Consider the following 27,554-nt stretch of genomic DNA (forward strand, 5'->3'; position numbering starts at 1 on the left):
CTCAGGTGACCGGCCCATCTCGGCCGCCCAAAATTCTGAGATTACAGGCATGAGCACTGTGCCTGGCCGGGATTCTGCATTTCTAATAAACTCCCAGGCAATGCTGATGTGCTGGTCCACAGCCCACACTTGGAGTAGCGAGAGGGTAGGAATCACACAGACAAACAGGAGTTTGCCACAGGGGTTTGAGGCAGAAACCACCAGGCCCTGCGAACTGCCATGAGCATTCAGAGCAATTCACTTTCGAAGTTCTGAGAAATAATGTCCTTAGGCTGGGCACAGTGGCTCATACCTGCAATCCTTGCACTTCGTGAGGCCGAGGCGGGTGGATCACTTGAGGTCAGGACTTCGAGACCAGCCTGGCAAACATGACAAAACCCTGTCTCCACTAAAAATACAAAATTAGCCAGGCGTGGTGGCACACGCCTGTAGTCCCAGCTACTCGAGAGGCTGAGACAGGAGAATTACTTGAGTCTGGGAGATGGAGGTTGCAGAGATCATGAGGCTGCAATCTAGCCTGGGCAACAGAGCTAGACTCTAAAAAATAGTAATAATAAAAATAAAGAAAAAAAAGAAGCCCTTAGGATGTCAATCACCCATGACCTACCCTGAGTGGGCACCTGCTGCGGTTGGCACCACATGACCCCTGATGTCTCCTGCACCAAGTGAGTCCAGCTCAAGGCTGGCTCTGTGATATTTTCAACTCAGCATCTCTCATGATTTGCAGCGGCTGAGCTGAAGGGTTAGGAGGCATACGCTGGGGCCATCAAGTCCATTGCAGTCACCTGCAAACTAATACTGTGATACTGTAATAACTGTTAACATTTTAAAGTATTTATGATGAGCCTTGCTTCTCTGCTAAATGCCTTAAATAAGATAAACCATGCTTAATTCTCACAACAACCCTTCAAAGTAGATGGCAGTTTAAGAGCACAAGCTCTGGAGCCAGACAACTGGAGCTTGAATCCTGGCTTTGTCACTTTCTAGCTGTGCGACCTTGGGCAAATTACTTAATCCCCCTGTGCCTCCACGTCTTCATTTCTAAATAACGACAATATTAGTACCTTTCTCAGAAGGTTGGTGTGATGGTTACTTGAGCTAATAAATATAAAACACTTAGAGCAGTGCTTGGCACTCAATAAAATCTCGGTTATTGTTACTTTTTTTTTTTTTAGACAGCGTCTCGCTCTGTCGCCCAGGCTGGAGTGCAATGGTGCAATCTCGGTCACTGCAACCTCTGTCTCCGAGGTTCAAGTGATTCTCTTGCCTCAGCCTTCTGAGTAGCTGGGATTACAGGCATGCACCACAATGCCTGGCTAATTTATTTATTTATTTATTTATTTAGACTGAGTCTTGCTCTGTCACACAGGCTGGAGTGCAGTGGCACGATCTCGGCTCACTGCAACCTCTGCCTCCCAGGTTCAAGAGATTCTCCTGCTTCAGCCTTCTGAGTAGCTGGGATTACAGGTGTGTGCCACCATGCCCGGCTATTTTTTTTTTTTTTTTTTAGACTGAGTCTTGCTCTGTCGCCTAGGCTGGAGTGCAGTGGCACAATCTCGGCTCACTGCAACCTCTGCCTCCCAGGTTCAAGCAATTCTCGTGCCTCAGCCTCCTGAGTAGCTAGAACTACAGACACCTGCCACCACACCCAGCTAATTTTTTTGTATACCATTTTTAGTAGAGATGGGGTTTTGCCATGTTGGCCAGGCTGGTCTTGAATGCCTGACCTCAGGTGATCCACCTGTCTTGGCCTCCCAAAGTGCTGGGATTACAGGTGTGAGCCACTGTGCCTGGTCTATTATTACTCTTAGCCTTATTTTTACAAAGCAAGGGAACAGGCTCAAAGTGATTAAGCAGCTTGCCGAGGGTCACACAGCTAGTAAGAAGCAGAACTGACTCATAAATGAGGGTTTTAGGAGGCAGAGGAAACCATGACATAGGTGGGTAGGTATAGAGTGAGCTGTGGGGAGATGCTGCTGCCTTGGTTCCTCACGCCTCCCTCTTGCAGCCCCCACCTGCCCAGCAGCAGGGGCCACTATTCCTTGCCTTGGATTCCTGTGAGCTTCTTTCTAGAGCCATCTTGTATGGGCCTCTGTAGCCTTTGACCAGAAAGGGCCTGACTTGAAGCCGACCCCTTCCTGCTGGAAGTAGGGAGGGAAGCAGATGACGGATGTCTCATGGAGCAGGAGGCACTAGGTGCTGCCTGGGAGGGGAGGCGTGAATGCATACAGGTGGGGCTGGGGAGCTGCAGTCCAGCAGGAAGAATGGCAAAGCGTAGGGCATGCTTGGGAACTGACAGCAACCCAGGTGGGCTAGAAGCCAAGGACCAATGAAGAGAACTCAGCAACCATGGCTACCAATTATTGGCACCTACAAGGGTGATGGGCACTCTGCAAAGTGCTTTACTTTATTTATTCAGTTTAATCCTCATAAAAACTGCATGAAGTAGTGTGGTTATGTAAGAGAACAATCTTATTTCTTACGAAATTCACACCAATGTATTTAGCAGTAAAAAGAAACGTATCTCCGAGTTACGCTTTTTTTTTTTTTTTTTTTTTTTAGACAGGGTCTCCCTCTGTCACCCAGGCTGGAGTGCAGTGGCACAATCATGGCTCACGGCAGCCTCGACCCCCTGGGTCCAAGTGATCCCTCCACCTCAGCATTCCACAAGATGATGGAACCACAGGCATGCACTACTATGCCTGGCTAATTCTTTTAATTTTTGTACAGACGGAGGTCTCCCTATGTTGCCCAGGCTGGTCTTGAACCCCTGGGCTCAAGCTATCCTCCCACCTTGGCCTCCCAAAGTGCTGAATTTACAGGCATGAGCCACTCTGTGCCCGGCCTCCAACTTACTCTTAAATGGTGTTTGTTTATACATAAATATTTTACATATATCTATAAATGATATACATTATATGTATAATTTCTATATCTTTGGATACATTATATATACTCAGAGATACAGAAATGGGGTGTGTATATATATATATATACACACATACACACAATTTAAATGGTTTTTATATATAAATAATTATATATAATATATTCAGAGAGAAAGAATAAGAGAATATAAGGTAAATGGTCAACACAAAAAAACTGGTAAATCTGGGTAAAGAGTATATGGAAATTTCTTGTACTATTTTTGAAATTTTCCTATATGTTTGAAATATTAAAATTAAAGAGATACAAAAATATTACAGGGGAAAGGTCTTCTTAAGGCACTTAAAAATAGGATGAAGTAAACACTATCATTCTCATTCTTACAGATGAGGAAAGTGAAGCAAAATATGAGATGCTTAGAAGATGAGGGTGAGACCAGCTTCGAGAAGGTCAGCAGTGTGTCCCCCAGCAACCCAAGGGGACAGTGAAGGGGGAGGGCTGGTCAGCGCTGGGTTGTGTTACACTGAGCTGGTACCTTCTCATGGTAATGGCAGAAAAGGCAAGAGGCAAAGTTGTTTGAGACCAGAATGGGATTCAGTTTTCGATTTGTTGTAGTTTGTCGTGCTTGTCTAGACACCGAAATGATGTCCAGTGGGTATCCAGAAACAGACACCTGTGGCTTCATGGCAGAGGAGGTGGTTGAGGGCTTGGGGACACAGGATACCCCTAGGGAAGAGCAAAGAGGGAGAGGTCTCCATGTTCTACTAAGACAGAGGGAGAGGTCTCTATGTTCTACTTAGAGGGAGAGATGCCTATTTTCCACTAAGACAGAGGGAGAGGTCTCTATTTTCTAAGACAGAGGGAGAGGGGTCTATTTTCCACTAAGCTTCTATAGGAATAAACAGAAAAGGAATGAGGTGTCAGAGCCTGCAAAAGAAAGGGTGGCAGAACTTGGCAGCTAGATGAAGGAAGAAGGAATGGAGATGGATGTTTCTGGAAATAGGGGTTGCCTGTGGAGAGAGGGCTGGGTAGGTAGGGACCAGGTGTGAGGAAGATCTACATTCCACTGTGCACCCTTTGGACCTTAAGCATGTGAACCATGCCTATGTTGTAATCATTACAGAGATACCATCTCATGGTAATGGCAAAAAAGGCCAGAGGCAAAGCTGTTTGAGACCAGGACTGGATTCAATTTTCGATTTGTCGTTTGCGGTGCTTGTCTAGACACAGAAATGTCCAGTAGGTACCCAGAAATGGGCACCTGAGGCTTCATGGCAGAGGATGTGGTTGAAGGCTTGGGGACACAGGACACCCCTAGCGAAGAGCAAAGAGGGAGAAGAGTGCAAAATGCCCCACCTCCTCTGGATGAGGATGACCCTGTAAAGGAAGGGAGTTGGAAGCACTGCTAGGTGCTACAGGAGGTCAAGGAGGATACCACTGTGTGGCCCCTGGTGACACTTCTGGAACCTTGCTCTGAGGCTGGGGTGGGAGAAGGAGGGATGGAGGTGCTGAGGCATGAATGGGGGTGGTAGAGGCAGTGGATGTGGGACTCTTCTATGTTCTTCAGGTAAATGGGCACCAGGTGGGGTTTGCAGATTGAAGACTTATTCTTGGAGAGGGAGCCCCTGAGCATATTGGAGAACTGAAAGTCCATGAAGGCCTGAAGAAAGGAAGAGACTGTTTTGATGTGAGGACCAAGAAGTGGGCCAGGTTGTGGAGGAGGCTGAAGGGATTCTAGCTGCATCTCTACATTGATTTGCAATTTGGCACAAATCTATTCCCTTGATCAGTGGTTCTCAAACTGAAGATTCCATCAAACTCACTTGGAGGTTCTCTTTACAAATGTGGAGTCTGGGTTCCACCTCCAGAGATTCTGACTGGGGTAGGGCCTTGGAACCTGCATTTGAGCCACTCCCTTTAGAGGTTCAGATGCACGCGGCCAACAGATCACACTGCTTTGAAAGCTCCTCTGCCAAAGTCAAGAAAAAAACATTGCTTGTTGCCAATAAAGTGCCATGAACTCCTGCGCAAAATGATGAAAACTCCAGTTGAAGAGGCATCACTATAGATGTATTTTATTTAAAGCTAAAAGCAAACTCAGTTTTTCTGACTACAGAACTTTCTAACTTTATCCTTTGACCTTTGGAGTCAGTGACAAGGCCTGTTATTTTCCAATCCAGCATGCTCTGATTTTCCTAATCTGTAATTATTTTGCTTTTTTTTTATTATTTGTCTGTAAGCTCCGTATAGGGTGACAGCAATTCACTGCTGTGCCTTTTCCTAGCACAGTTCTCAAAGAAGGGATGGCTTTCTCTGGTTTCGGTTTTAACCAATGTGCAGCAGAAGTGGAAGGTAACCCATGCACGGCTAAAGCCACTTCCTGCTCGCAAGGCTCAGCGTGAAGACCCACTTGACTTCTAGTGAACCCTAAACACACATTCTTTCTGAAGGATGTTCTATTGGGCAAGCAGGAATGCTGCAGAGCAAGCCCACAGGCCGTTCAGGCACCAAACAGTCAAAGGCAAACTTGGTTCTCATGAAGCCTTTCATACCAAATAAGCAGATGGAGACCCCTTGAGCAGAACAGTCCACAAAAAGAAGGGTGAAATCAGCTGGGCATGGTGGCTCACACCTGTAATCCCAGCACTTTGGGAGGCCAAGGTGGGCAGATCACGAGGTCAGGAGATCGAGACCAGCCTGGCTAACATGGTGAAAATCCGCTTCTGTCTCTACTAAAAATACAAAAAATTAGCTGGGTGTGGTGGCAGGCACCTGTAGTCCCAGCTACTCGGGAGACTGAGGCAGGAGAATCGCTTGAACCCAGGAGGTGGAGGTTGCAGTGAGCCAAGATTGTACCACTGCACTCCAGCCTGAACAACAGAGCGAGACTCTGTCTCAATTAAAAAAAAAAAAAAAGAAGGGTAAAATCAAAGATGTTGATCGCCACCACAGATGAGGGCATTTCGTCAACGAAATGATTCCTAGGAGGGATTTTGAAAAACCAAATGTACTCAGAAAAAGAGCTCACTCACCTTGTTCACAGAGCGAGGGATATCTGCTAAAATAAGGGTAGAACAAGCAAAGACCAAGCAAAGACAGACACTGTACAAATGGAAGAAAGTGCCAATGAAGGAATCACAGCAGTTAAAGAAGCTCTAGTCTAAATCATCAGGACTAGTTCAGGGCTGCTCTCCTTGACATCCTGGCCTGACCTACATGATGGTAAAGAACATGTATCTGCGGGGGCAGACAGACTGGGTTTGCATGTCAGTTCTGCCACTTATTAGCTATGCAACCTTGGGCAAGTTTTCAACTTTCTAAGCTTCAGTTTCCTCATCTGCGGAATGGAGATGGTTCTTACCTCATAGGGTTGCTATGAGACTTAAACTGGGCGATGCATTCAAAGCACACAGCCCAGAGCTTGGCACAATCTAGAGTCGTAATAAATATTAGCAATTATTAGTTCCTGTCCACAGGCTGCGATCTATATGGTGGCAGTGTCTGCAACCCATTTTCTCGGAGTCTCAAAGATGTAGATTATGTGCATAAAATCCAAACCAGGTTCAGCAAATGAAAGGAAGGCCTAGCCCCCGGCTTACAACTCTAAAGTAGCTTAGACTGGCTGGGCGTGGTGGCTCACACCTGTAATCCCAGCACTTTGGGAGGCCAAGACGGGTGGATGACCTGAGGTCAGGAGTTCGAGACCAGCCTGGCCAACATGGCGAAACCCCATCTCTACTAAAAATACAAAAATTAGCTGGGCGTGGTGGTGCATGCCTATAATCCCAGCTACTCAGGAGGTTGAGGCAAGAAAAGTACTTGAACCCAGGAGGCAGAGGTTGCAGTGAGCTGAGATTTTGCCACTGCACTCCAGCCTGGGTGACAAAGCAAGACTCTGTCTCAAAAACAAATAAATAGAAAATAAAGCAGCTTAGATCAATTTATTCAAAAGCATTACTGCTGCAGTGGGAGTTGAAGATTTTCACATTATGGCAAAAGGAGCCCAAATATCTTTGATTCTTCACCCGTCAGGAAAAAAATAAGAAGATAGCCATAGAAGAGGGGAAATTACCAAACAGCAAGATAACTGACATTCCCCCAAATATTTATTTTTATTTTTTAAGATGGAGTCTCGCTCTGTAGCCCAAGCTGGAGTGCAATGGCATGATCTAAGCTCACTGCAACCTCCACCTCCTGGGTTCAAGCGATTCCCCTGCCTCAGCCTCCCGAGTAGCTGGTATTACAGGCATGCGCCACTACGCCTGGCTAATTTTGTATTTTTAGTAGAGACAGGGTTTCACCATGTTGGCCAGGCTGGTCTTGAACTCCTGACCTCAGGTGATCTGCCGACCTCGGCCTCCCAAAGTGTTGGGATTACAGGCGTGAGCCACTGCACCTGGCCATCCTCCAGATATTTACTTCTCCACCTCCTGCAACTATTTTTTAAATACTTCCTGAATAATCTCAATTTTTCCAAGTAAAACTATAAATATTAGGTTTTAAAATATCTCATGTTCCTATGGCACTTGTCCCCTTTACAAGGTACTTTCATTTAATCTCATTCAAACTCTACAAATGTTTGTAAGGAAGGCAGATATTTACCTACAGCTATGCTTCTCCAATCTGACTGCAACCTAGAATCAACTAGGGACTTTCTAGAAATTCCATGCCCAGGCCATACCACAGACCAAGTAAACCAGAATCTTTGGGGGTGGGCCAGGCATGGGTATTTTTAGCTGTCCCCTCCAGTGATCTGACGAGTCTAATATGTAGCAGAAGCTGGGAACCACTAACTGTTCCTTTTGTTCCCCCAGCTCCAAAGACACCTTCTCATCTCCTTGTAGAAAGGAGATCAAGACTCCTTATTCATCCATTGCAGAGCTAAGGAAACCAGGGCTCAGGAAGGTTAAGCGATTTGCTGCTAAGAGGAAGGGCCAGAAACAGAATCCAAAACTCCATACTGGGGAGCATTCAACCCTGGCTTAATGTGCTTCTACTGCATGCCAGCCACTGAGCTACCCATTAACCAAGAAGAGAAAAGATGCAGGAAATCATGCCGTTCTATTACAGCACATGATGCTATGGAGCCTGGGCTGGGGAGGTGGGGAAGGTGTTTCTAAACTTCATTTGTAAGCTGAATCTTAATGCCAAGAAGATGTGAGGCGATGGTGAGGGCCTGGAGAAGGGAGTGTGGAGATTCAGAGTGGCCAGCAAGGGTTTGGGAATGATATTAAAAATGTTTCTAAGTTGGCCAGGTGCAGTGGCTCACGCCTGTAATCCCAACACTTTGGGAGGCCAAGGCAGGCAGATCACCTGAGGTCAGGAGTTTGAGACCAGACTGGCCAACATGACAAAACCCCACCTCTACCAAAAAAAAAAAAAAAAAAAAAAAAAATACTGGGCCAGGCACAGTGGCTCATGCCTGTTAATTCCAGCATTTGGGAAGCTGAGGTGGGTGGATCACCTGAGGTTGGGAGTTTGAGACCAGCCTGACCAACATGGAGAAACCCCATCTCTACTAAAAATACAAAATTAGCTGGGCATGGTGGCACATGCCTGTAATCCCAGCTACTCGGGAGGCTGAGGCAGGAGAATCACTTGAACCCAGGAGGCAAATGTTGCGATGAACCGAAATCGCGCCGTTGCACTCCAACCTGAGTGAGAGTGAGACTCCACCTCAAAAAAAAAAAAAAAAGTTCATAAGCTAATTATGGCCATTTCAACTGGCTGTGTGCACCTGTGCTCAGAAGATTCTGCAATCCTGGCCAGCGTCTGCCATTCAACCATTAACAAAATATCTCAGGTCTTTCTGAGTGCACTTAGCCAGTGGTTTACAGACTTGAGTGGGCAGCAGAGTTACCCAGAGAGCTCATGAAAACCCAGATTGCTGGGCTGTACCCCCAGAGTTTCTGATTCAGTTGGTCTGACGTGGGACATGAGAATGTGTGTTTCTAACAGGTTCTCAGGTGAAGCTAATATACTGGTCTGGAACCACACTGAAGAACCATTGTACGAGGGCCAAAACCTTGGAGGGCCTCATGACCAGTGCAGAGGCTGAAGAAAAACCCAAGGTTCTCCACTGGCTGCTGGTAAATGTTTGTTTTACATCAGCAATAGAAATAAACCACTTACGTTTGTTTTGAAACTCCATGAGCTATTAAGGCACCTCTTAATATTCCTGTCCAGCAAAAGTCATTGTCTACTAGGAAGAAGTCTATCTTCTTAGGCATGACCAGTTTTTCCAGGGGACATTTTTCTCAGAGAGAAACAAGAAGTGGTTTACATCCAAAAAATCTGGTCCTCAAACGAACTGAGCAGTAACTCTGTAACTACAGAGAAAGTTATCAAATATATTATGGGGACTGTAATGGCTGCCATTAGAACTGCCTGGTCAGTGGAACTTGAATATAATGAGAGATGTCTAATGTGATTATTACTAACTCTATGAGATGGATTCTAATTTATTCTCATTTTGCCAGTGAAGAAATGAAGGCTCAAAAAGATATAAGTAACTTTGACCAAAGTCACAGAACCAGCAAGTGACAAAGGTATGTAAAGCTGAAGCAGTGGTCTAGGGGAACAGCAGTGGATAAGGCCTCCCTAGAGGGCTGATGTGAGGATTCCATGAGAGGAGGGATTTGCTTTTCCTCAAAACCACCTCCCTGCACTTCCTGGAGTTGAAGTAGGGAAAGTTCCCTGGGGTGAAGGAGCCCAGGGACCCTTCCTCTCCCAAGCACCTCAGCACAGGGGAGTCCTGGCTCAGTTCCACTGAGAAAGAGGGAAGGCAATTTCCTCTGATACTGCTGTGGCCATGAAAATACAAATTCTATACATTCTAATGAAAGAGAAGTCCCTTCGGTCTTCTGGAATCCCCTTAGACTGGCTGCTTCCCCGTGCTTGCCTGCTTTCTTCTTGAGACGGTCTCACTCTGTCACCCAGGCTGGAGTGCAATGATGTAAACACGGCTCACTGCAGCCTTGACCTCCTGAGATCAAGCGATCCTCCCACCTTAGCCTCTGGTGTAGCTGGGACTACAGGTGTGGACCACCATGCCCAGCTCATTTTTTGAATGTTTGTAGAGATGGGCAAGAAAGTGAGATCCCATCTCACTTTCAAAGTGGGATCTCACTTTCTTGTCCAGGCTGGTCTCAAACTCCTGGGCTCAAACCATCCTACTGTATCAGACTCCCAAAGTGCTGGGATTACAGGTGTGAGCTGCCACACCTGGTCTCCTGTGCCTTATTTCTAATGAACAAGAAAAACCCACAGGATTTTGCTACTGGTCAGGCTTTGGTCAGCAAAACAAAAGAACGTGATATATCGTCCTCATAATCACAGTGATGCAGGTAGACAGTGTTGGCTCATGAGACCATTTCCTTTAGCCCTCTTAGCATAGGGAGGACGAAGTTACTTCATTTGTCTTCAGTTTCCTCATCTGCAAAACAGGGACAATTGAGTACCCTCTCCTGGGTTATTGTAAGGAGTCAATGAGTCAGTGTATTGGTTGGTATGAGTTGGGTCAAGCCAGGATCATCATCTGGGGACCTGCAGGAAAGGCACATTCTTGGGCCCCATCCAGATCCACTGACTCAAACTGAGTATTTAACAAGCCCTCCAGGTGGTTCTGATGTTTCCTCAAGTTTGACAACCACTGCACTTGAAAGTAAGCTCCAGGAGGACAAGCATTTTTGTTGGTTTAATCCCTGCTGAACCCCCAGTGCCAAAACAATGCCTGGCACATTACAGGTACACTATCCAATAAATATTTGTTACATGATTGGATGTGTCCAGATGAAACAGGAGAGGAGGAAAACAGACTCAGAAAGCCTGGTATTTCTACTATATTTGCACAGCTCCTTGACTAGCTATGCCTCTCACTAATTTGTAGTAAATTCTGTGAGTTGGAGACTCTATTGTGTATCACCATTGCACTGCCAGCAATTAGCCCATCTCACCACAATAGGCTCTTGATAACATCCTACTAAAGGCCCCAAGGTCTCCCGGCTTCAAATCTAGGTTTGCACCACCACTGTCAACAGGTGTCACCAGGTCTGTCCCTCCGTCTTCCTAAAAGAGCTCTAGAGAACATCAAACCCCCAGTGATAATGCAATTTATCTATTTAACTATTTCCCAGTCTCCATCCCCCGCATGCACACCCCATTGCAGCAGGGACTTTGCTCTGGTCCTCCACTCTGGCAACAGAGTCTGAGCACAGTAGGCACTCCATAAATACCTGCTGAGTGAATGGCCAACCCCCCGCTGGGTGGGACGTGATAAATGCCAATGCCCTTCCTGCAACACCACCATGCTCAAATCAGCAGGTCCTCAAACAGCTCTCAAACAGCGCAAAAGGGAAGACTGAGTGAGGGGACATGATATCAAAGCAGTTACAAATGAGTTCCAGAGACCTCCAGTTCCTGCATCAGCCTTTTTAGCTCTGCCATGACAACTGCAATTCATTACCCTGATTCACACACAGCCCTGGTGCCAGCTCACTGGCAAGAGTCGCTTCACTCCAGAAATTCCAAAGAAGGGCTTGCCTCCGATAAGACTGGGGGAGGAGGGGAGTTTATTGATTCATATAACGAGTGCTGCCAAGGTGGTTTGCGAGCTCTAATGTCAGTGTGGCTCAGGTGAGCCATGGCCCACCAGGAAGAGACTTGAGTTGGCAAGGAAGAAACAGGGGTTTTAGTTCCTCTACCGTTACCAATGCACAGGAGGGTAGGTTGGCCTAACTGGAAAGAGCTCCCATAGGAAGGCATGATATGCACTAAGCATTGTGCTAAGACTTTCCATGTTGGATGTCGTACCCTCACCATGACTCTCAGGGGTACGTAGGTTCTACTCTTATCCTTGTTCTATAGCTGAGAAGGAACTAGTTCAAGGTCACTTACTTTTTTTTTTTTTTTTTTTGAGACGAAGTTTTGCTCTTGTTGCCCAGGCTGGAGTACAATAGCACAATCTCGACTCACTGCAACCTCCGCCTCCCAGGTTCAAGCGACTTTCCTGCCTCAGCCTCCCGAGTAGCTGGGATTACAGGCGCCTGCTACCACGCCCGGCTAATTTTTTTGTGTATTTAGTAGAGATGGTGTTTCACCATGTTGACCAGGGTGGTCTTGAACTTCTGACCTCAGGTGATCCACCCACCTTGGCCTCCCAAAGTGCTGGGATTATAGGCGTCAGCGCCCAGCCCCACTTACTATTTTAAAGTGACAAAGCCAGACTTGACTCAGTGTCCTCTAATGATCTTTATGGAGAGCTTATCTATTACAGGGAATCGTGAATCGTGCGGTATGCAATCCCATGTTTGGGTGGAACCGCACACACATATACATTTTTTTCCATAGTGAAAAAATGAGCTTGTCACTTGACTTGTCTCTCGGCCTCAGTTTCCTCATTTGCAAAATGCCAGAAAAATATGATGAGCAATAGTGTTTGGCATGTGACAGACAATGGATAAAGATCTTTAAAGACAATCATGATTATTTATCACCATTATCACCAGGTGCCAGTTATTGTTCTCACTGTTAGTGATACAAAGACAAACAATGCACTTATAAGAAATTCCTGGAATACACAGTGAAATGCTCACAGCACGACTCTCCAAGAAAAGCCACGACAGATGTAGGACTGGAAGGCTGTCCCTGGGTCATCTCATCCTAGCAGCCACCTGATGCCTGCATCTTGACATTTTATCCTTCCAAGTCTGTTACCCGTCAGTGGATCCCAGGGGCTGCCCCAGGGACGAATCCAACAAGTAACCGCCACTGGGCGGGGAGGAAGCCAGTGTAGGGGCTGCTACCAAAACAGGCCTGGGCAACAGCAGGCAGCCGACTGGGGAAAGTCAGCAGCTGCAGTTGGCCTGGTGTCCTCGCTGCCAGAGAGTGATGAATGGAGCAAGAGAAGAAAAAAAAGCCAACAAAGGTGTCCCTAATCTTGATGCAGCTTCATTTTTTTTTTCTGGCTGACCATTGAGTGAGAACTTAAGCCTCCATCCCTTTTCTTTGGCAGACATTTGAAACTGAAAGATCTCATTTCTTCCCAACAGAGAGATGTCATGGGTAGAAGCATTGAGCAGGCAATTGGCAAGGGGTGGGGGGTGGGGAGAATGGGCATGTGACCCACCACACTTGTCCTTTTTCTTCCCCTCCTCCCCACTCTCTGCTCCACCCCCTCTTCCCCATCCTGCATCTTTAGAGAATATTCTCCTCACACAACAGTGAACGCCTGCCCCCTCCTCCCGCTACCCCATTATTTTTTTTTCTGCTCAGGAACTAAAGGCTGAATGGCCTGCTGGGGAAGGTCTAATAACAAAATGTCACTGTATCCAGTTTCTTAGTTTTCTCTTTCTTTATCTCACTCTGAAACGGATTCAAGGCAGCAGCAACTGAGCCTTTCGCTGTTCTACCTAAAGGTGTGCAGCCGGCTGGCCATCTCCATGCTGGGAGAGGCAAGACAGGAGTTTTTTGCCCAGATCTAGCCCTCAGCCCTGTCCAAGTAGAGGTGCTTCCCTTAGCAAATAGCGAGGAGCTGGTGATAGGGATGTCACCAGGCTACTTCCCCAAGTGAAGTGGATTCCTCTTATCCAGGGCCCCTTGCTGAACTGGAGGCTGCAGAGCCTCATCACCTAGCACCGCATGTGGCTGGAGAGAGCTCCTGATAAACGTCATGGACAGCCACCTGACACTAGGTCGGCATTCCCTGCAAGCGCCACTGAAGGCTGATCAAGGCTTCTGCCACTGAGGGAACCGTGCAGCAAGATGGTGGCCACCTTCGACTCACACTTATTCTAGCCTTGTTTCTCCTTACGTGCACCTGCACTTGGCGTGCCAACCTTCCAGGTAACTAAGGCAACCTGATTCTCTTCCCTTCAAAAGGGCAGTGTTTTTCTCACAGCAATCTGGGACCCCAGGGAATTGGAAAATTGGGTCAGTTTGGCTAAGCCCTCTCCCCGGGAGGGGGAGGGATGGTGACAGAGAGGAACGGCCTTGGCTACTCATTCCCTGGCTGTTGGAAGCATTTACCCAAGCGACTTGGAAAGGACTGTGAACTCCCTGTACACACTGCATCCTTCAAAGAGTCCCTCTGCCTCCATCTCTCTCTCTTCTCCCATCCCCAAAGCTCTGGTTAGCCAGCTGCTCCCAGAGGGTGGAGTTTATGCCAAACAGTCTCCTAAGCTGCCATGAGGATCTCACTGGCTTCTCTGGTTAAGGCTCCTTAGCAAAGTCTCTCCCTGAGATCCACATCAGGTTCACGCATTTTAAGAATAAATGGTAACTCTCAAGCCTAGCTGTCAACAGGGCACTCTGGGGCCCTGAGATGGATTAATAAACCAGGACAGAGCCAGACCAGGCTACAGCTAGTATGAGTGTAGATGCAAGAATCCAGCTAGGTGGGCTCCAGTCCTGGATGCAACACCTGTTGGTGATCTTGAGCAAGTTACTTAACCTTTTTTTTTGAGACGGCGTTTCGCCCTTGTTGCCCAGGCTAGAGTTCAGTGGCGCAATCTCAGTTCACTGCAACCTCTGCCTCCCAGGTTCAAGTGATTCTCCTGTCTCAGCCTCCCGAGTAGCTGGGATTACAGGTGCGTGCCACCACGCCCGGGTAATATTTTGTATTTTTAGTAGAGACGGGGTTTCACCATGTTGGCCAGGCTGTTCTTGAAATCCTGACCTCAGGTGATCCACCCACCTCAGCCTCCCAAAGTGCTGGAATTACAGGAGTGAATCACCACGCCCGGCCGGTTACTTAACCTTTCTAAATTTCAGTTCCCTCATCTGAAGTACTTACCCCATATGGCTGTTGAAAAGATAAAATGAGGTCACAATAAAGAATGCTTAGCTCAGTGGGCAGCAGAGAGTAAACATTCAATAGATGTTGGTATTGACTATTATTTTATTCCTCTCTGAGTTACCAAATCTCTTCTCCCTATTATCTATCCTAGTGTTTTTAAACCTCATTTCTTTCTTAATAATTGACATAGGATGTTCCCAGGCATGGTAGTCTCCCATGGAATACGTAGATCTTAAACTCAAGCCTCAGAAAGAGATAAAAAGCCCTCTAATAACTTGCATATAAGTACTATTATTATACATCTGCAGGTATTAGTGGATCATTAAGAGCAGCAGCATGGAGAATAAAAGAGGTTCTGGGTAACTTCCCTGGCAGACTGGTTATAACTCTCACTTAAGAAACCTTGTTGGGTGGGGCACAGTGGCTCACGCCTGTAATCCTAACACTTTGGGAGGTTGAGGCAGGCGGATAACTTGAGGTCAGGAGTTCGAGACCAGCCTGGCCAACATGGTAAAACCCTGTCTCTACTAAAAATACAAAAATTAGCTGGGCGTGGTGGCATGTGCCTGTAATCCCAGTTACTCGGGAGGCTGAGGCATGAGAATTGCTTGAACCCAGGAAGTAGAGGTTGCAATGAGCTGAGATTGCACTACTGCACTCCAACCTGGGTGACTGAGCAAGACTCAGTCTCAAAAAAAATAAAAAATAAAACAAAAATTAAAAAAAGCTTGTTGGAACATGACATTAGACTGACAATAACTCTAAATCCATTTTAATTGATTGTAAAAATAGGAATTCACTTGCAATCACTGGACTGTAACCATTTGACATATAGTAAATTCCTATGACACAACTCACAAGTGATTGTGACACACGATGAATGCAACTTCCTGGTCTATACAATCAAAAAGGATTATTGGGAATAATGCAGCCATACACATAAAATATGTGTGAATTATTATCATTGATGAGAAGGACATAGATCTGACTTTCAGTAAAAAATTTATATAAGAGAAAGAGAAAAAAGAAACTTTTACTAGACTCGAGGTTGGCATTTATTTTCTGTGTGACCTTGGGCAAGTCACTTGTCTCTGGTTCTCAATTTTCTTTTTTTTTTTTGAGATGGAGTTTCACTCTCATTGCCCAGGCTGGAGTGCAATGGCGCGATCTTGGCTCACCGCAACCTCCGCTTCCCGGGAGGGGAGTGTGTGTGTGGCTCCTGCCTCAGCCTCCCAAGTAGCTGGGATTACAGGCATGCACCACCACACCCGGCTAATTTTGTACTTTTAGTAGAGACGGGGTTTCTCCATATTGGTCAGGCTGGTCTTGAACTCCCGACCTCAGGTGATCTGCCCGCCTCAGCCTCCCAAAGTGCTGGGATTACAGGCATGAGCCACCACACCTGGCTGGTTCTCAATTTCATCAGTGAAACGAGAAGCCTGGATTTCACGAACAGAAAGGTCCACTCTAGCTGCAGAACTGGGTAGATATGCAGCCTCCACTTGATGCTGGTGTTTCACAGGTACTTTCTAGTAAAAGTTAAGGAACTGGCATTCCTGAGTGTCCCCTGCATGTCAGACTTAATGCTTGCTGCCCTACCTACCTTCACTTACTCATCACCCATAACTACCCTTGATGGTTGATGGACATCTCCCCATTCATTAGAAGACAAACGCAAGGTTCAGGGACAATATGTCAATTACCGAGGGGAGATCCAAGATTCCAGGAGCCAAAGACTCACTTATCCACATTTGCCCTCTAGGTGCCCATGACCTGGCCACACCAGAATGGTCACAGGTAAGTGAAATCATGCCTGTTTTAGCTCCATTTCCCAAGGCCAAATTCCTTAGGCACTGGAGCAGCGGTCTTGATTCTGCAGCTAACTCAGCAGGAAGTAAAATGAGGCAGTGGTTAGAAATGTGTGTTCTGGTGTGAGCCCGCCTGGTATTTACATCACAGCTCCACAAAGGTCGAGGGGCTTTACCAAGCCTCCCTGAGCATTGGGTAATTCAGGTGGGTAATAATTGTACCTAGTCCCAGGGTTGTTAGGAGGGTTTAAAGAGATAACCTATGTAAAGCTCTCAGCAGACTGCCTGAATATAGTAAATACCCAATCATTATTTGCTACCTAGCTAAACAGGAGGGCTTTCGACGGTGGCAAGCAATTTCCAAGCTTATCTATGGCAGGAGTTATGAACCCGGGGTCCAGGAGGTCCCTGAAATTATGTGCAAAAACCTTTTCTCTAGGAAGAGTTCTGAACCTTTATCAGTCTCACAAGGGTCTGTGACCTGACAGAGGTTTAGACTTTTTGACTGCTGTAGACCTGACTTCCTACCATATAAATTATTTCTGAAATAACAGGGTTAGCAAAAGATCCTCAAGTCGTGGGAGAAGTCGCTGGATCCTCTCAGCATGGCCTCTCCAGCCACGTGTGCCTGCAGTACTTACCACACAGACCCAGAAACTGCCCAGAATTCCCAGGTGGTTCCTACCAGGAGGTCTGAATACAAATCGCACAACAAGAAGGAATCAGGCTGCAGGAACCTTCTCTGTGAGGGCCAGCCCCAAAGATCTATTCTTCCTCTGAGAACAATCGGTGCATCTGTTTTGCATACCACGAAGTGAAATACACAGGACGCTGGCCCCTTTGCTAGGAGCTCACAAAAGCACCCGGAGTTACTCCGCAAAAGGAGCACGGCTCCAAGGTGCTGTTCAGACCTGATCCACAGCACCTGATTCCCAAAGGGCCTGTCACCTTCCCAGTCTGGCCTTGACTCAGGAAAAGCCTGTGGTGCTGCTGGAGCCTTTGGCCCAGTGGGCAGGACCCAAGCTGCCCACTGGACCCTCTCCGGTTGTTGGGACAACCATCCTCAGGAATTTCGGCCTCCCAGTCTTCCCCTGGGTGAGAAGGGGAGAGAGTTGGCAAGGCTGGCTGCTTGGCTGCTCTTCCAACCCCCTGGTGAAAGGGGAAGCTGAAAACTGGATTCCCTACCCCCAGCAGCTCCTGGCCGGCCAGCACACAAAACAGCTCAGCCCCAGAGGGAGGAATGTGCCAAGACATTCTTTAGGGTTGGTAACCAGAGACGCTATTTTGTCCTTGGTGGCTAAGAAATCACTTTTCTGACTGAAGGACCATTTGACTTACTTCTTTCAAATTCAGGGGAATGGGTGGGCATCTCCATGATTCAGGTAAGGAAAAATCCAAGGCAAATACACACACACACACACACACACACATACAGTGGAATTTTTTAGTGCAATTTTTTGCCTCACAGCATTAATTAATTGCAGGGATATAACTACCTTGGCAGAATTTTTTCTCCCCAACCCACCACCCCCCAAAATAAGTTTGGCTCTTTTCAGCTTTGTTAAATTTCTTCTTCCTTTTTCTCATAGCCCATCCCTGTTCCCCCTTCTCCTCTCATGGAGTCTGGAGAGGTAAGAGAGGCAGAAGGGTTTGAAATAATATTTAAGAGCTGGCAGGCCCTTGAAGACCATCTAACCAACCCACTTCTCAAGCACTCAAACCTCAGAGAGGTCAAGTGATTTGCCCAAGGCCACACAGACAGGACTAAAAGGCAAAAATGGGGTATGCCAGAGGGAAATTCCAGAAAACCACAAGTGGCTATCCTCCAATTAGCTCTTGTCCAAAACACACAAAGCTGGACCACAATAGTGACCCCCAGAGATGACCTGAGACCCCCCTCAGGACCCCAAGTTCAGGGGCCCAACACCAGCCCAGTGCAGGTGGGATGACAAGGAGGTACAGAGATGAAGCTTATAAACCAGTGACACAAGGCCAAGCGTGGTGGCTCACGCCTGTACATGGTGGCTCACACCTGTAATCCTATTACTTTGGGAGGCTGAGGTGGGCGGATTGCCTGAGCTCAGGAGTTCGAGACCAGCCTGGGCAACACGGTGAAACCCCGTCTCTACTAAAATACAAAAAAATTGGCTGGATGTGGTGGTGTGCACCTGTAGTCCCAGCTACTCGGGAGGCTGAGACAGAAGAATCGCTTGAACCCAGGAGGCGGAGGTTGCAGTGAGCCAAGATCGTGCCACTGGACTCCAGCCTGAGCGACAGAGTGAGACTCTATCTCCAAAAAACAAAAACAAATACACAAAAAAACAAAAGCAAACAAACAAAAAAACCAATGACACAAGATGAAGAAGGTGAGCTGCTCACCTAAGTGCCACTATGTTTCTGCCGCCTCTTCATGGCTTGCCAATCTGTCTAAAAACAAAGGCTGGGCAGGCGAGGCGCTGGGGCCTTAGGCTGGCCACAGTACCTAGCTAAAATATACTAACCCTGTTTTTTTTTTTTTTTGCCTATCTTTGTTTCCCCTTTATGACAATAGATATAACTAGTTTCCCATTTGTGAAAATGGTACACAAATTTTTAAAGTGAGTTGATCTAAAGTCAAGGAGTAAGTAAGCAATAGCACAGGAGGATATAGCAAAGAAAAATCATGGCGGTGGTCCATGTAACACTAAAATTTGGGAGATTGTGCTCCAGCCAATCAGTTCTTCATAGAAGCTACTTGCTTGCCCTTTTCCAAGGGTAAAGAATTACTGTTGAGAGGAGCCTCCTATTGCTGTATTATAAGTCCCCAGATACATAATTATCAGTGTTGGCAGGGGCGGTCCTTTCCCTCCAACAGGACGTCCACCTGCTAATAGCACACAGGCCTCCGTAAACTACAGGGACCTAAATTGGGGCAGGTCACATATGTTTGAACTTGTGTCTCTTTTGAGAAAAGGATAAGAGAAAAGGCACTGCCAAGTTCACCAACACAGTAACAGAGCTGGCAACTGACCCGAGTAGGGGTGAGGAAGCAGTGTGTCAGGGTGACAAGTTTGAAGGTTAGAACTTCAGAGCTGGTGAAGAACTGGTATGCAGAATGGCAGAAAAATCAAAATACTTGAGCAAATCACACCTCTGGGCTTCAAATTTTCTCTTATGTTTCAAGTGGGAGTTGGGTTCTGATCTACGTCCCTTCCAACTTTTAAGCATCCCAATATTCCCTTCGAAGCAAACCTTTTAAATTCAGGGAAATGGGCTCCCCCATCTGACAAACAGGGAAACTGAGGCTCAGAGGTTGAAGCAGCTTGCCTAAGAGATGCTCTCTAGCACTAAATATTTACCTTCCAGATTACATTCATGAGACATTCAGCATGGTGCTGAGTATAGAGGAGGCATCCAGGAAGTGCTGAATGAACGAACGAATGAATGAATGAACGTAAGTGCTCCCAGAAACTACCGAGAATCTCAACTCTCATTTTCTTTCTGCTTATTTTCTTTTTTTAACCCACATCTTGCTACATACACTTCTGGGACACCTCCACCCCTACCACACAAGATGAAGAGTCCAAGAAATTGACCTTGGTTACTTTACAGGGACCTGACCCCCAAGGTCACAGACAAGGTTTAAAGTCTACATTCCCCAAGACACTCTACCCACAGACCGTGTCAACAACATCGTGGTCCGGGGACTCCAGGACATACATGGAGACGATGAATATATGTGTGTGTGCAGCATGTGAGCAAAGAAATGCCAAACAACCAGGAGAAAGTCTGGAGAGGTAAGAGCCACACCGAGCCATCTCAGGCTCCACCTGCCTCTGCACATCATCTCAACCTACAGCGGCCTGGTACCCACCAAGGTCAGGTCCCGCTGGTGCAGGGCTGAGGAGCCTCGCCGCGCCCTCCCCCGACCAGGGAAGAAAGGGAGGAGAAAGAGGCGAGGGGCAAGGCTTTCCGGGAGGCCTCTCACCTCCATCTGCATCCTAACAGCTTCCAAGTTGCTGCCAGATTCCTGGATAACCAGTCTCCCTCATCTGCCCTCCCCCGCTTCTTCACTTCCTCCCCACCCTCGGGTTCCAGGGCCCCCTGGCTGCCCCTGTCCTGTTCTCAGCAGCTTCCAAGGCACCTGTCAAAAGGCACACCTCAGGTTGCCTTCCCCTGCGCCAAGTGCCCTCTCTCCAGTGGTCTCCCATGGAATCCTGGGGTCCTGACCACCCCCTCCAAACCGGACACTTCCCCATCCCCATCCGCCTACCCCCACGCTGGGTGGAAGCCTCCCCGGGAAGACCCGGCTTCACCCGGCTAGGTCGCTCCCCCAACCCCCGCCCCCGCCCGACCTCTCTTCCTAAAGGGGGCGGGCGGGGCTAGAGCTTAAGGTCAAAACTCCGGGCAGGTGCCGGCTGGGGCCTAAGTCCTCCAACTGGGGATGGCGGTGGGGCAGCCTGGGCCAGCTCCCCGGCAGGCGCCTCCTCTCGGTAGCCCACTGAGGTGGGAGCAGCGCTCCAGAAGGTTGGGGGGAGCAGGGGGTGGCGAACTGAAGAGAGCTCAAGAGGCACGCAGAGCTCCCCCGCCCCCGCCCAGTAACGGCCGGCGGCTCCAGCGGCAGGTGGGGGCCTGGGCGGGGGTGTGGGGGAACGGAGGAGTGTCCCAGGGTCCTACCTGTCCCGCGGGTCGATCCAGCTGGTGGTGCGGTTCGTGTGGTCTATGTAGTAGACCTTGCCGTCGAAGTCGCGCGCCTCCTCCCAGCCCTCCGGCAGGGGCAGCTCCGGCCGGGGCATCTTCCCGAGCGCTGCCGGCGCTCCCCCATGCAGCTCTCGGCCGCAGCGGGGGCTCAGCGGCTCCAGCCGGCCGCTCTTAGCCCGGGCGGCCGCCGAGGCACCATGATCGGGGGGGTGGCGCCGGCGGATGGGGGGCCCTAGTGGGGGCCGGCCGGGGTGGCGCCGCTGTCCATGCGGCCCTGCGGCCCCGACCCGGCGCCGCCCGCTCCTCCCGCCGCCGGCCTCTCACGCTGCCATGTGCGTCCGCAGCGGCGCGGTGCGAGCCCGGGTGCGCGCCCAGCCGGCCGGGCAGAGCGAGCCGAGCGCCGCCGCCGCCGTCTGCCCTCCTCCGCCGCGCGGCGCGCTGCGCCCTCCACGCCGCCGCTGCCGCCTCCCTCCTCCCTGCAGCCGGGTGCCGTCCCTCCTCTCCGCTCCGCCGCTCTGAGCTCGCCGGGTTTGTGACTTCTGCCTCCGCCAGGTGCGGCTTGGGCGGTGCAGGTAACCGCGCTGCCCCGGAAACGGGAGGCGGAGCGCCCGGGCGCCTGGGTTCCCGGGTCCCCTCCCCGCGCGCAGCGCCTCGAGGGCGGGTCCTAGGGCCCGAGACGCGCCCCCTCGTGGGACAGTCCCAGCCGCCGGCCACCCCTACGCTGCCCCTGCCAGGGGAAGGAGAGACCGCCCCTCACCTGCGTCCCAGACCTAGGGGGCTGGGCCAAAAGCCTCTCTGCCTGTACTTAAAACTCTCCTGTCTCTCTCCACCCGGAGTAGCCAGGCTCTTGGCACAGGTGGTCCCAAATCTTAAAACTCCCTGCTTTTCTGTGGTGTAGAATCAGGAGTCAGGCAAGAAGTGGTTAAATGGAAACATTCTTGCGAATTGGGAAACATAAGTTTTCCAGGATCTCTGGTCCCTTCCCCCAACACAGGCACCATCTGTCTCCTTCTATTCAACTCTCCCTACGACGTTTCGCCCACCCTCCACCCCTCCCCACCATTTGGAAATGTAGCTGGCTCCCCTCAGGGCCCCTAAAATTAGGAGCGCTGTGGATCCGCTTTCCTGGGAGGACTTCCAGAGGGTGTCAGGGAAAACACTTTGTAAAAGTAATAGTAATGCCATTGTTATTGTTAGCTAAATTGAGGACTTACTTGTGACAGGCCGTGGCTAGCAGCTTCACAGGCGTTCTTTCCTGTGATACTTTGAGGTAGGTGTGTTATGGATTTGGGAGAAGTGGGGTTATGAAAAAGAAGAAAGTAAGCAAAGCGCCGGGCGCGGTGGCTCACGCTTGTAATCCCAGCACTTTGGGAGGCCGAGGCGGGCGGATCACGAGGTCAGGAGATCGAGACCACGGTGAAACCCCGTCTCTACTAAAAATACAAAAAAATTAGCCGGGCGTGGTGGCGGGCGCCTGTAGTCCCAGCTACTCGGAGAGGCTGAGGCAGGAGAATGGCGTGAACCCAGGAGGCGGAGCTTGCAGTGAGCCGAGATTGTGCCACTGCACTCCAGCCTGGGCGACAGAGCGAGACTCCGTCTCAAAAAAAAAAAAAAAAAAAAAAAGTAAGCAAAGCAAAATTCCATCTTGAAAAATGTTCAAAAGAATAAAACAATCAGAGACACAATGTTTCTTGAGAAATTAAAAATGTAGAATTAGCTGGGCGCGGTGGCTCACGCCTGTAGTCCCAGCACTTTGGGAGGGTGAGGCAGACAGATTACCTGAGGTCAGGATTTGAGACCAGCCTGGCCAACATAGTGAACCCCATCTCTACTAAAAAATAATCATAATAAATTAGCTGGGCGTGGTGGTGTGCACCCGTAGTCCCAGCTACTCGGGAGGCCGAGGCACGAGAATCACTTCAACCTGGGAGGTAGAGGTTGCAGTGAGCCAAGATCGCGCCACTGCACTCCAGCCTGGGCAACAAAGCGACACTGTCTCAAATAAATAAATTAATTAATTAATTAATTAACTTAAAATGTAGCATTAAATACAAAAAGCGAGCTAGCATGGTTGAGTGAATGATCAACTGGCTGTTCACTTCCCCATCTCCTCTTACATCTGTATACTGAGTGGGAATTTAACCCTTTTTTGCCCTCGGCATATGGCATGAAGCTGGACTGGTCAAATGAAGCCCAGTTCCATGTCTTCTCTTGCCTAAGCCCCACGGTCTTCCAGAAGAACCAGCACCCTGTGCTGTATGGGCCAGGGTGTTGCTGAGCAAGAGAGGGAATCATGTTTGTGGTCTCATCTCCTCTTGACAGAAAAGACCCACCAGAGTGAGCCTCGCCTCCAAATGCCTTCTGCGTAGTTAATTCCTTCCCTGAGGCCAGGCCCAGGGGCTCAGTGCTTGGCCCTCCTTCATTCCATAAATACCAGGCACCAGAGTCCAGGGACACCAGCCTCAGACTGGCCCTCAGCACCCAAAAGCTGGAATTCCCCATTCCTTTATGGGGGAATTCCCACAGCCCTCTACACTTCCTCCGTTTGGGTCAAGCCTTTACTACATAAAAACCCACTATTGATTAGAGCAATAGCCCCAAAGCAAAGCCAGCCTGGCGCTAGGTTCTTTGAATACATGATCTCAATCTTCATAACAACCCTGTGGCGTAGGAAAGGCTATTTGTTATACCCATTTTACAGATGAGGCTCCAAGATGCTTTGTTGTTGGCCCGGGATACAGAGCTCATAAGACAGACCAGGTCTGACTCCAGTGCAGTGTTCTCAGTTATTAACCTATACTTTCTTTTTTTCTTTTTTGAGATGGAGTCTCCCCCCTGTCCCCCAGGCTGGAGTGCAGTGGCATGATCTCAGGTCACTACAACCTCTGCCTCCCAGGTTCAAGCAATTCTCCTGCCTCAGCTTCCAGAGTAGCTGGGATTACAGGCCTGCGCCACCATGCCCAGCTAGTTTTTATATTTTTTAGTAGAGCTGGGGTTTCACCATATTGGCCAGGCTGGTCTTGAACTCCTGACCTCAGGTGATCCGCCCACCTCAGCCTCACAAAGTGCTGGGCTTGCAGACATGAGCCACCTTGCCTGGCTGACTTTCTCTTTCTTTCTTTCTCTTTCTTTCTTTCTTTCTTTCTTTCTTTCTTTCTTTCTTTTCATTTTTGAGACGGAGTCTCACTCTGTCACCCAGATTGGAGACTTTCTTTCTTTTTTAAATCACTCTGCAGCCTCAGAACTTCCCCATGGTTGGGATGTGGAACATGACTGATACTGACAAATGTTCATCTCTGTTGATGTTTCCTTCATAGTTTTTGGGTTGAGAAGCAAGAGCTCTAGAATCAGGCTGTTTGGGTCCCAAGCCCACCCGATTTTCTAGCTGTGTGACCTTGGGCAGCTTGCTTCACTGAAGTCCCAGTCTTTGATTTGAAAAAAGATCACATAACAATATGGACTCCTTTGGGCTTGTGGTTAGGGCAAAGCAGGAGGAGAAATGTGAGGGCTTGGCACTCAGCAGCACGCCTTCATCTCCGGGGCTGCAGTGCAGTGCATTCGGAGCACCGTGCCTGGCAGCAGACACACCTCTATGAAATGTGGACCAATTGAAGTATTTTCTGTTCAAAACAAATCCACGTCCTTTCCCCTCCTGAAAATTATGCCTGGTTGCTTGCAACAGTCCTCCTAATTGCTGATTTTTTTTTTTGGCCTTATTTTTCAACCAAGCCTTTTTACTGGTTGGCATTGATTGTGAAGAGAAAACACCTTTTAGACTGCCAAGTCCCACTTTCGTTTTAGTCCAGCCGCCCAAACCCTGGCATTTTCCAAATGGCTTGCTTCTTTGGACCTTTCGACCTGGCCTGGGAAGTAGGAAAGAGAGACCAGAGCAGGAATCGACTCCTGAATTAAGGCCTTGGTCTGTTCGCTCTTTTTACCTCCCATCCACCCCCAACGAAAGAATCCCAGGTTATCTCGCAGAAGCTGCAAGCAGGGTGAGGTAATAAAACAGATGACTGCCTGCCCCATGTGATGCTGCGTGAATCATCCTGGACATTCTGCGAGGCTGAGGGCAAACGTGAAACAGATTAAAGGTAAAACCGGCTCGGCCACATGATAGGCTGAATTGGACGTTACTCTACAGGTGACTGAACTGCAGGAATCTGAACTAAAGACAAGAAGCCCAGCCCTCTTCTGGCCATCCTTCTGGGGCTGTGTCTGGCTGCCTGCGTGCGGAGTTGAAGGAGACAGGCTTGGACAGTGTTGGGCAGTGCAGAAGTGACCACGGGCCAAGCCTTTCTAATGACAAAGGCCACTTCCCGGTGGCCAAGAGGAATCACCTGAGCCTGAGACAGGCTGTCTTGTTTTTAAAAATGATGCCCACTTAAACCCTTTCCTCCACTGCAACTGCAAGGAAGAAAGGCCGTTATCCACGCGTGTTTTAGAGTGTTTCAGAGAGCCGGAGTCATATATTCCATGAAGATGGTAAAGAGGAGAAATAAATATAAAAAAAAGGAACAGCTATGTCAGCAAGTCCAGTTTCCTGTTAGCATCTGCATTCTTCAGGTGGAACTGAGGCTTTGAGAACCTCTGCTGAGATTTTGCTTCCTGCTCCATGACTGTACCTCCCTACCTCATGCCGTCCCTCCCACACATCCTGGGAAATGCACAGTTATGTTCTGTGATGGAGCCAGTAATGTCCCCTTTCTTGAGTCATGCATTATTTGAGGTTCATAAATGTGCTGTGGACTGTTTTTTTCCAATGATGGGAAAACAGGTCCTGAGCCAGAGAAAATGAGGGTGGAAGAAACCTTGGTAACATGAGAGCCGAGGCAGAAAAGATGTTTTTTTTTTATTTATCTCTAGGTCCTCCATGCTTAGTTCAGTGCTGGGAAATCAACTGAAACAAGTCTTGCACAGCCTACTCATTTTACAAACAGAGAAATGGAGTTTGTGTGAATAATGATTTACTGCCCTAGTTCCTGCTGGTTCCATTTCATAGATGAGCAAACTGAGATTCAGAGAGGCAAAGTGACTTTTCTATAGTCATGTAGATATCAACTTAGCTGCTTCTAGTGAGTTTTTGCTTCTAGACTCCCAGTGTGGGCTTTAGAATGCCTGTGAAGGAGAGATTTCAGGGCCATGGTCTGGTTGGGAAAGGAGGTGGGGTGGCCAGGAGACTCTCCTTAAACTCCTACTTATGTTTGGGTTGTGTGTCTATTTGGAGTGGATGGAGGAGGCCATGGAGGTTGATGAGGGCATGCTAAAACTGGTCACAGCGGAGCTGACAATGAGAGGGCAGAGTTGAGGTGGGGGTTCTCAATTCTAAGAGGAAGAGATAGTGCCCTGATCCCCCATCGCCTGCCCAGTGCTGTCCACAAGACCCCCCAAGGGGATTGGTGTCAGGGGATTTCACAGGCTCAGCTGTCTCTGTGGGAAGAGGGGTACTTTTCTCCCTTTGTTGCCTGTCTTTCCTCCCCACTTGTTTCCTTGCTGGTTCTTTCTTATTTATTTATTTATTTATTTTGAGACAGAGTGTCACTCTGTTGCCCAGGCTAGAGTGCAGTGGTGCAATCTCGGCTCACTGCAACCTCTGCCTCCCTGGTTCAAGCAATTCTCCTGCCTCAGCCTCCCGAGTAGCTGGGATTACAGGTGCCCGCCACCACGCCCAGCTAATTTTTGTTATTTTTAGTAGAGTCAAGGTTTCGCCATGTTGGCCAGGCTGGTCTCAAACTCTTAACTGAGCTGATTTCTCCTATGTGAGAGGCTGAGGCTGGCAGGAGAGGTTGAGTCCATCCTATTTCTGACTCTCTCATCAAGGAATTTTCTGGGGACTGGGAGCTGTTGTGTCTTTCACTGAAGAGGAAATGAATTATGCACCAAAGGAGGAGGTGGAGATGAAATCTCAGTGTCAGGGGTGGGGGTATGGAGAGGAGAGAGCAAACCCATGAGCAGAGGGCGGGAGTTCTTGCAAAGCAGTGCTTTCCTCTGTTCCTCTACTCAACAGCAGAAGCGGAGCCCTGGTGGGAGACGGGGGTGGGGGTACAAGTGCAGTCACCAGCAGACTGGCTGAAAGAAGCCTCTCTCTCGGTATTTATAGAGCTTGCATCGCCATGGTACCCAGGCGCTTAAATTAAACTCTAGCCCAACTGCTTGGAGATGCATGGAATGAAATGCACTTTACCTGTCCACTGTATGTGGTCTCATACCTCATTCTCAGAACTTCACCACTGCAAAGATAAGCAAATGGAGTGAATTTTACCAATCACCTGGCAAGAAGGGTATAGGGTTGGGTTTACACAACAACGTGTCTCAACAGGGTGGCTGGGCGGAGTAGTAGAAAATACATGGGCAGAAAAAACAATCCAGATCTGAAACTTGGCTCT

At 48.6% G+C, this 27,554-nt stretch overlaps 1 protein-coding gene across 7 annotated transcripts in view; it reads right to left on the minus strand.

The window, feature by feature from the left end:
- Positions 1 to 21,763, minus strand: part of WWC1 (WW and C2 domain containing 1) — a 180,519-nt gene extending 158,756 nt beyond the window's left edge. For 3 of the 7 annotated variants that reach the window (XM_055285310.2, XM_055285308.2, XM_055285305.2), the window contains exon 1: positions 21,145 to 21,763. In XM_055285310.2, coding sequence (XP_055141285.1) covers positions 21,145 to 21,263 — 119 coding nt within the window. In that variant the 5' untranslated portion in view covers positions 21,264 to 21,763. The remainder of the gene's footprint in view (positions 1 to 21,144) is intronic. The other 4 variants (XM_055285311.2, XM_055285309.2, XM_055285303.2 and 1 more) reach the window with 2 other exon arrangements.
- Positions 21,764 to 27,554: the final 5,791 nt, after the last annotated feature.

The sequence above is a fragment of the Symphalangus syndactylus genome, chromosome 7 (assembly GCF_028878055.3).
Source record: "Symphalangus syndactylus isolate Jambi chromosome 7, NHGRI_mSymSyn1-v2.1_pri, whole genome shotgun sequence".
Classification (NCBI taxonomy): Eukaryota; Metazoa; Chordata; class Mammalia; order Primates; family Hylobatidae; genus Symphalangus; species Symphalangus syndactylus.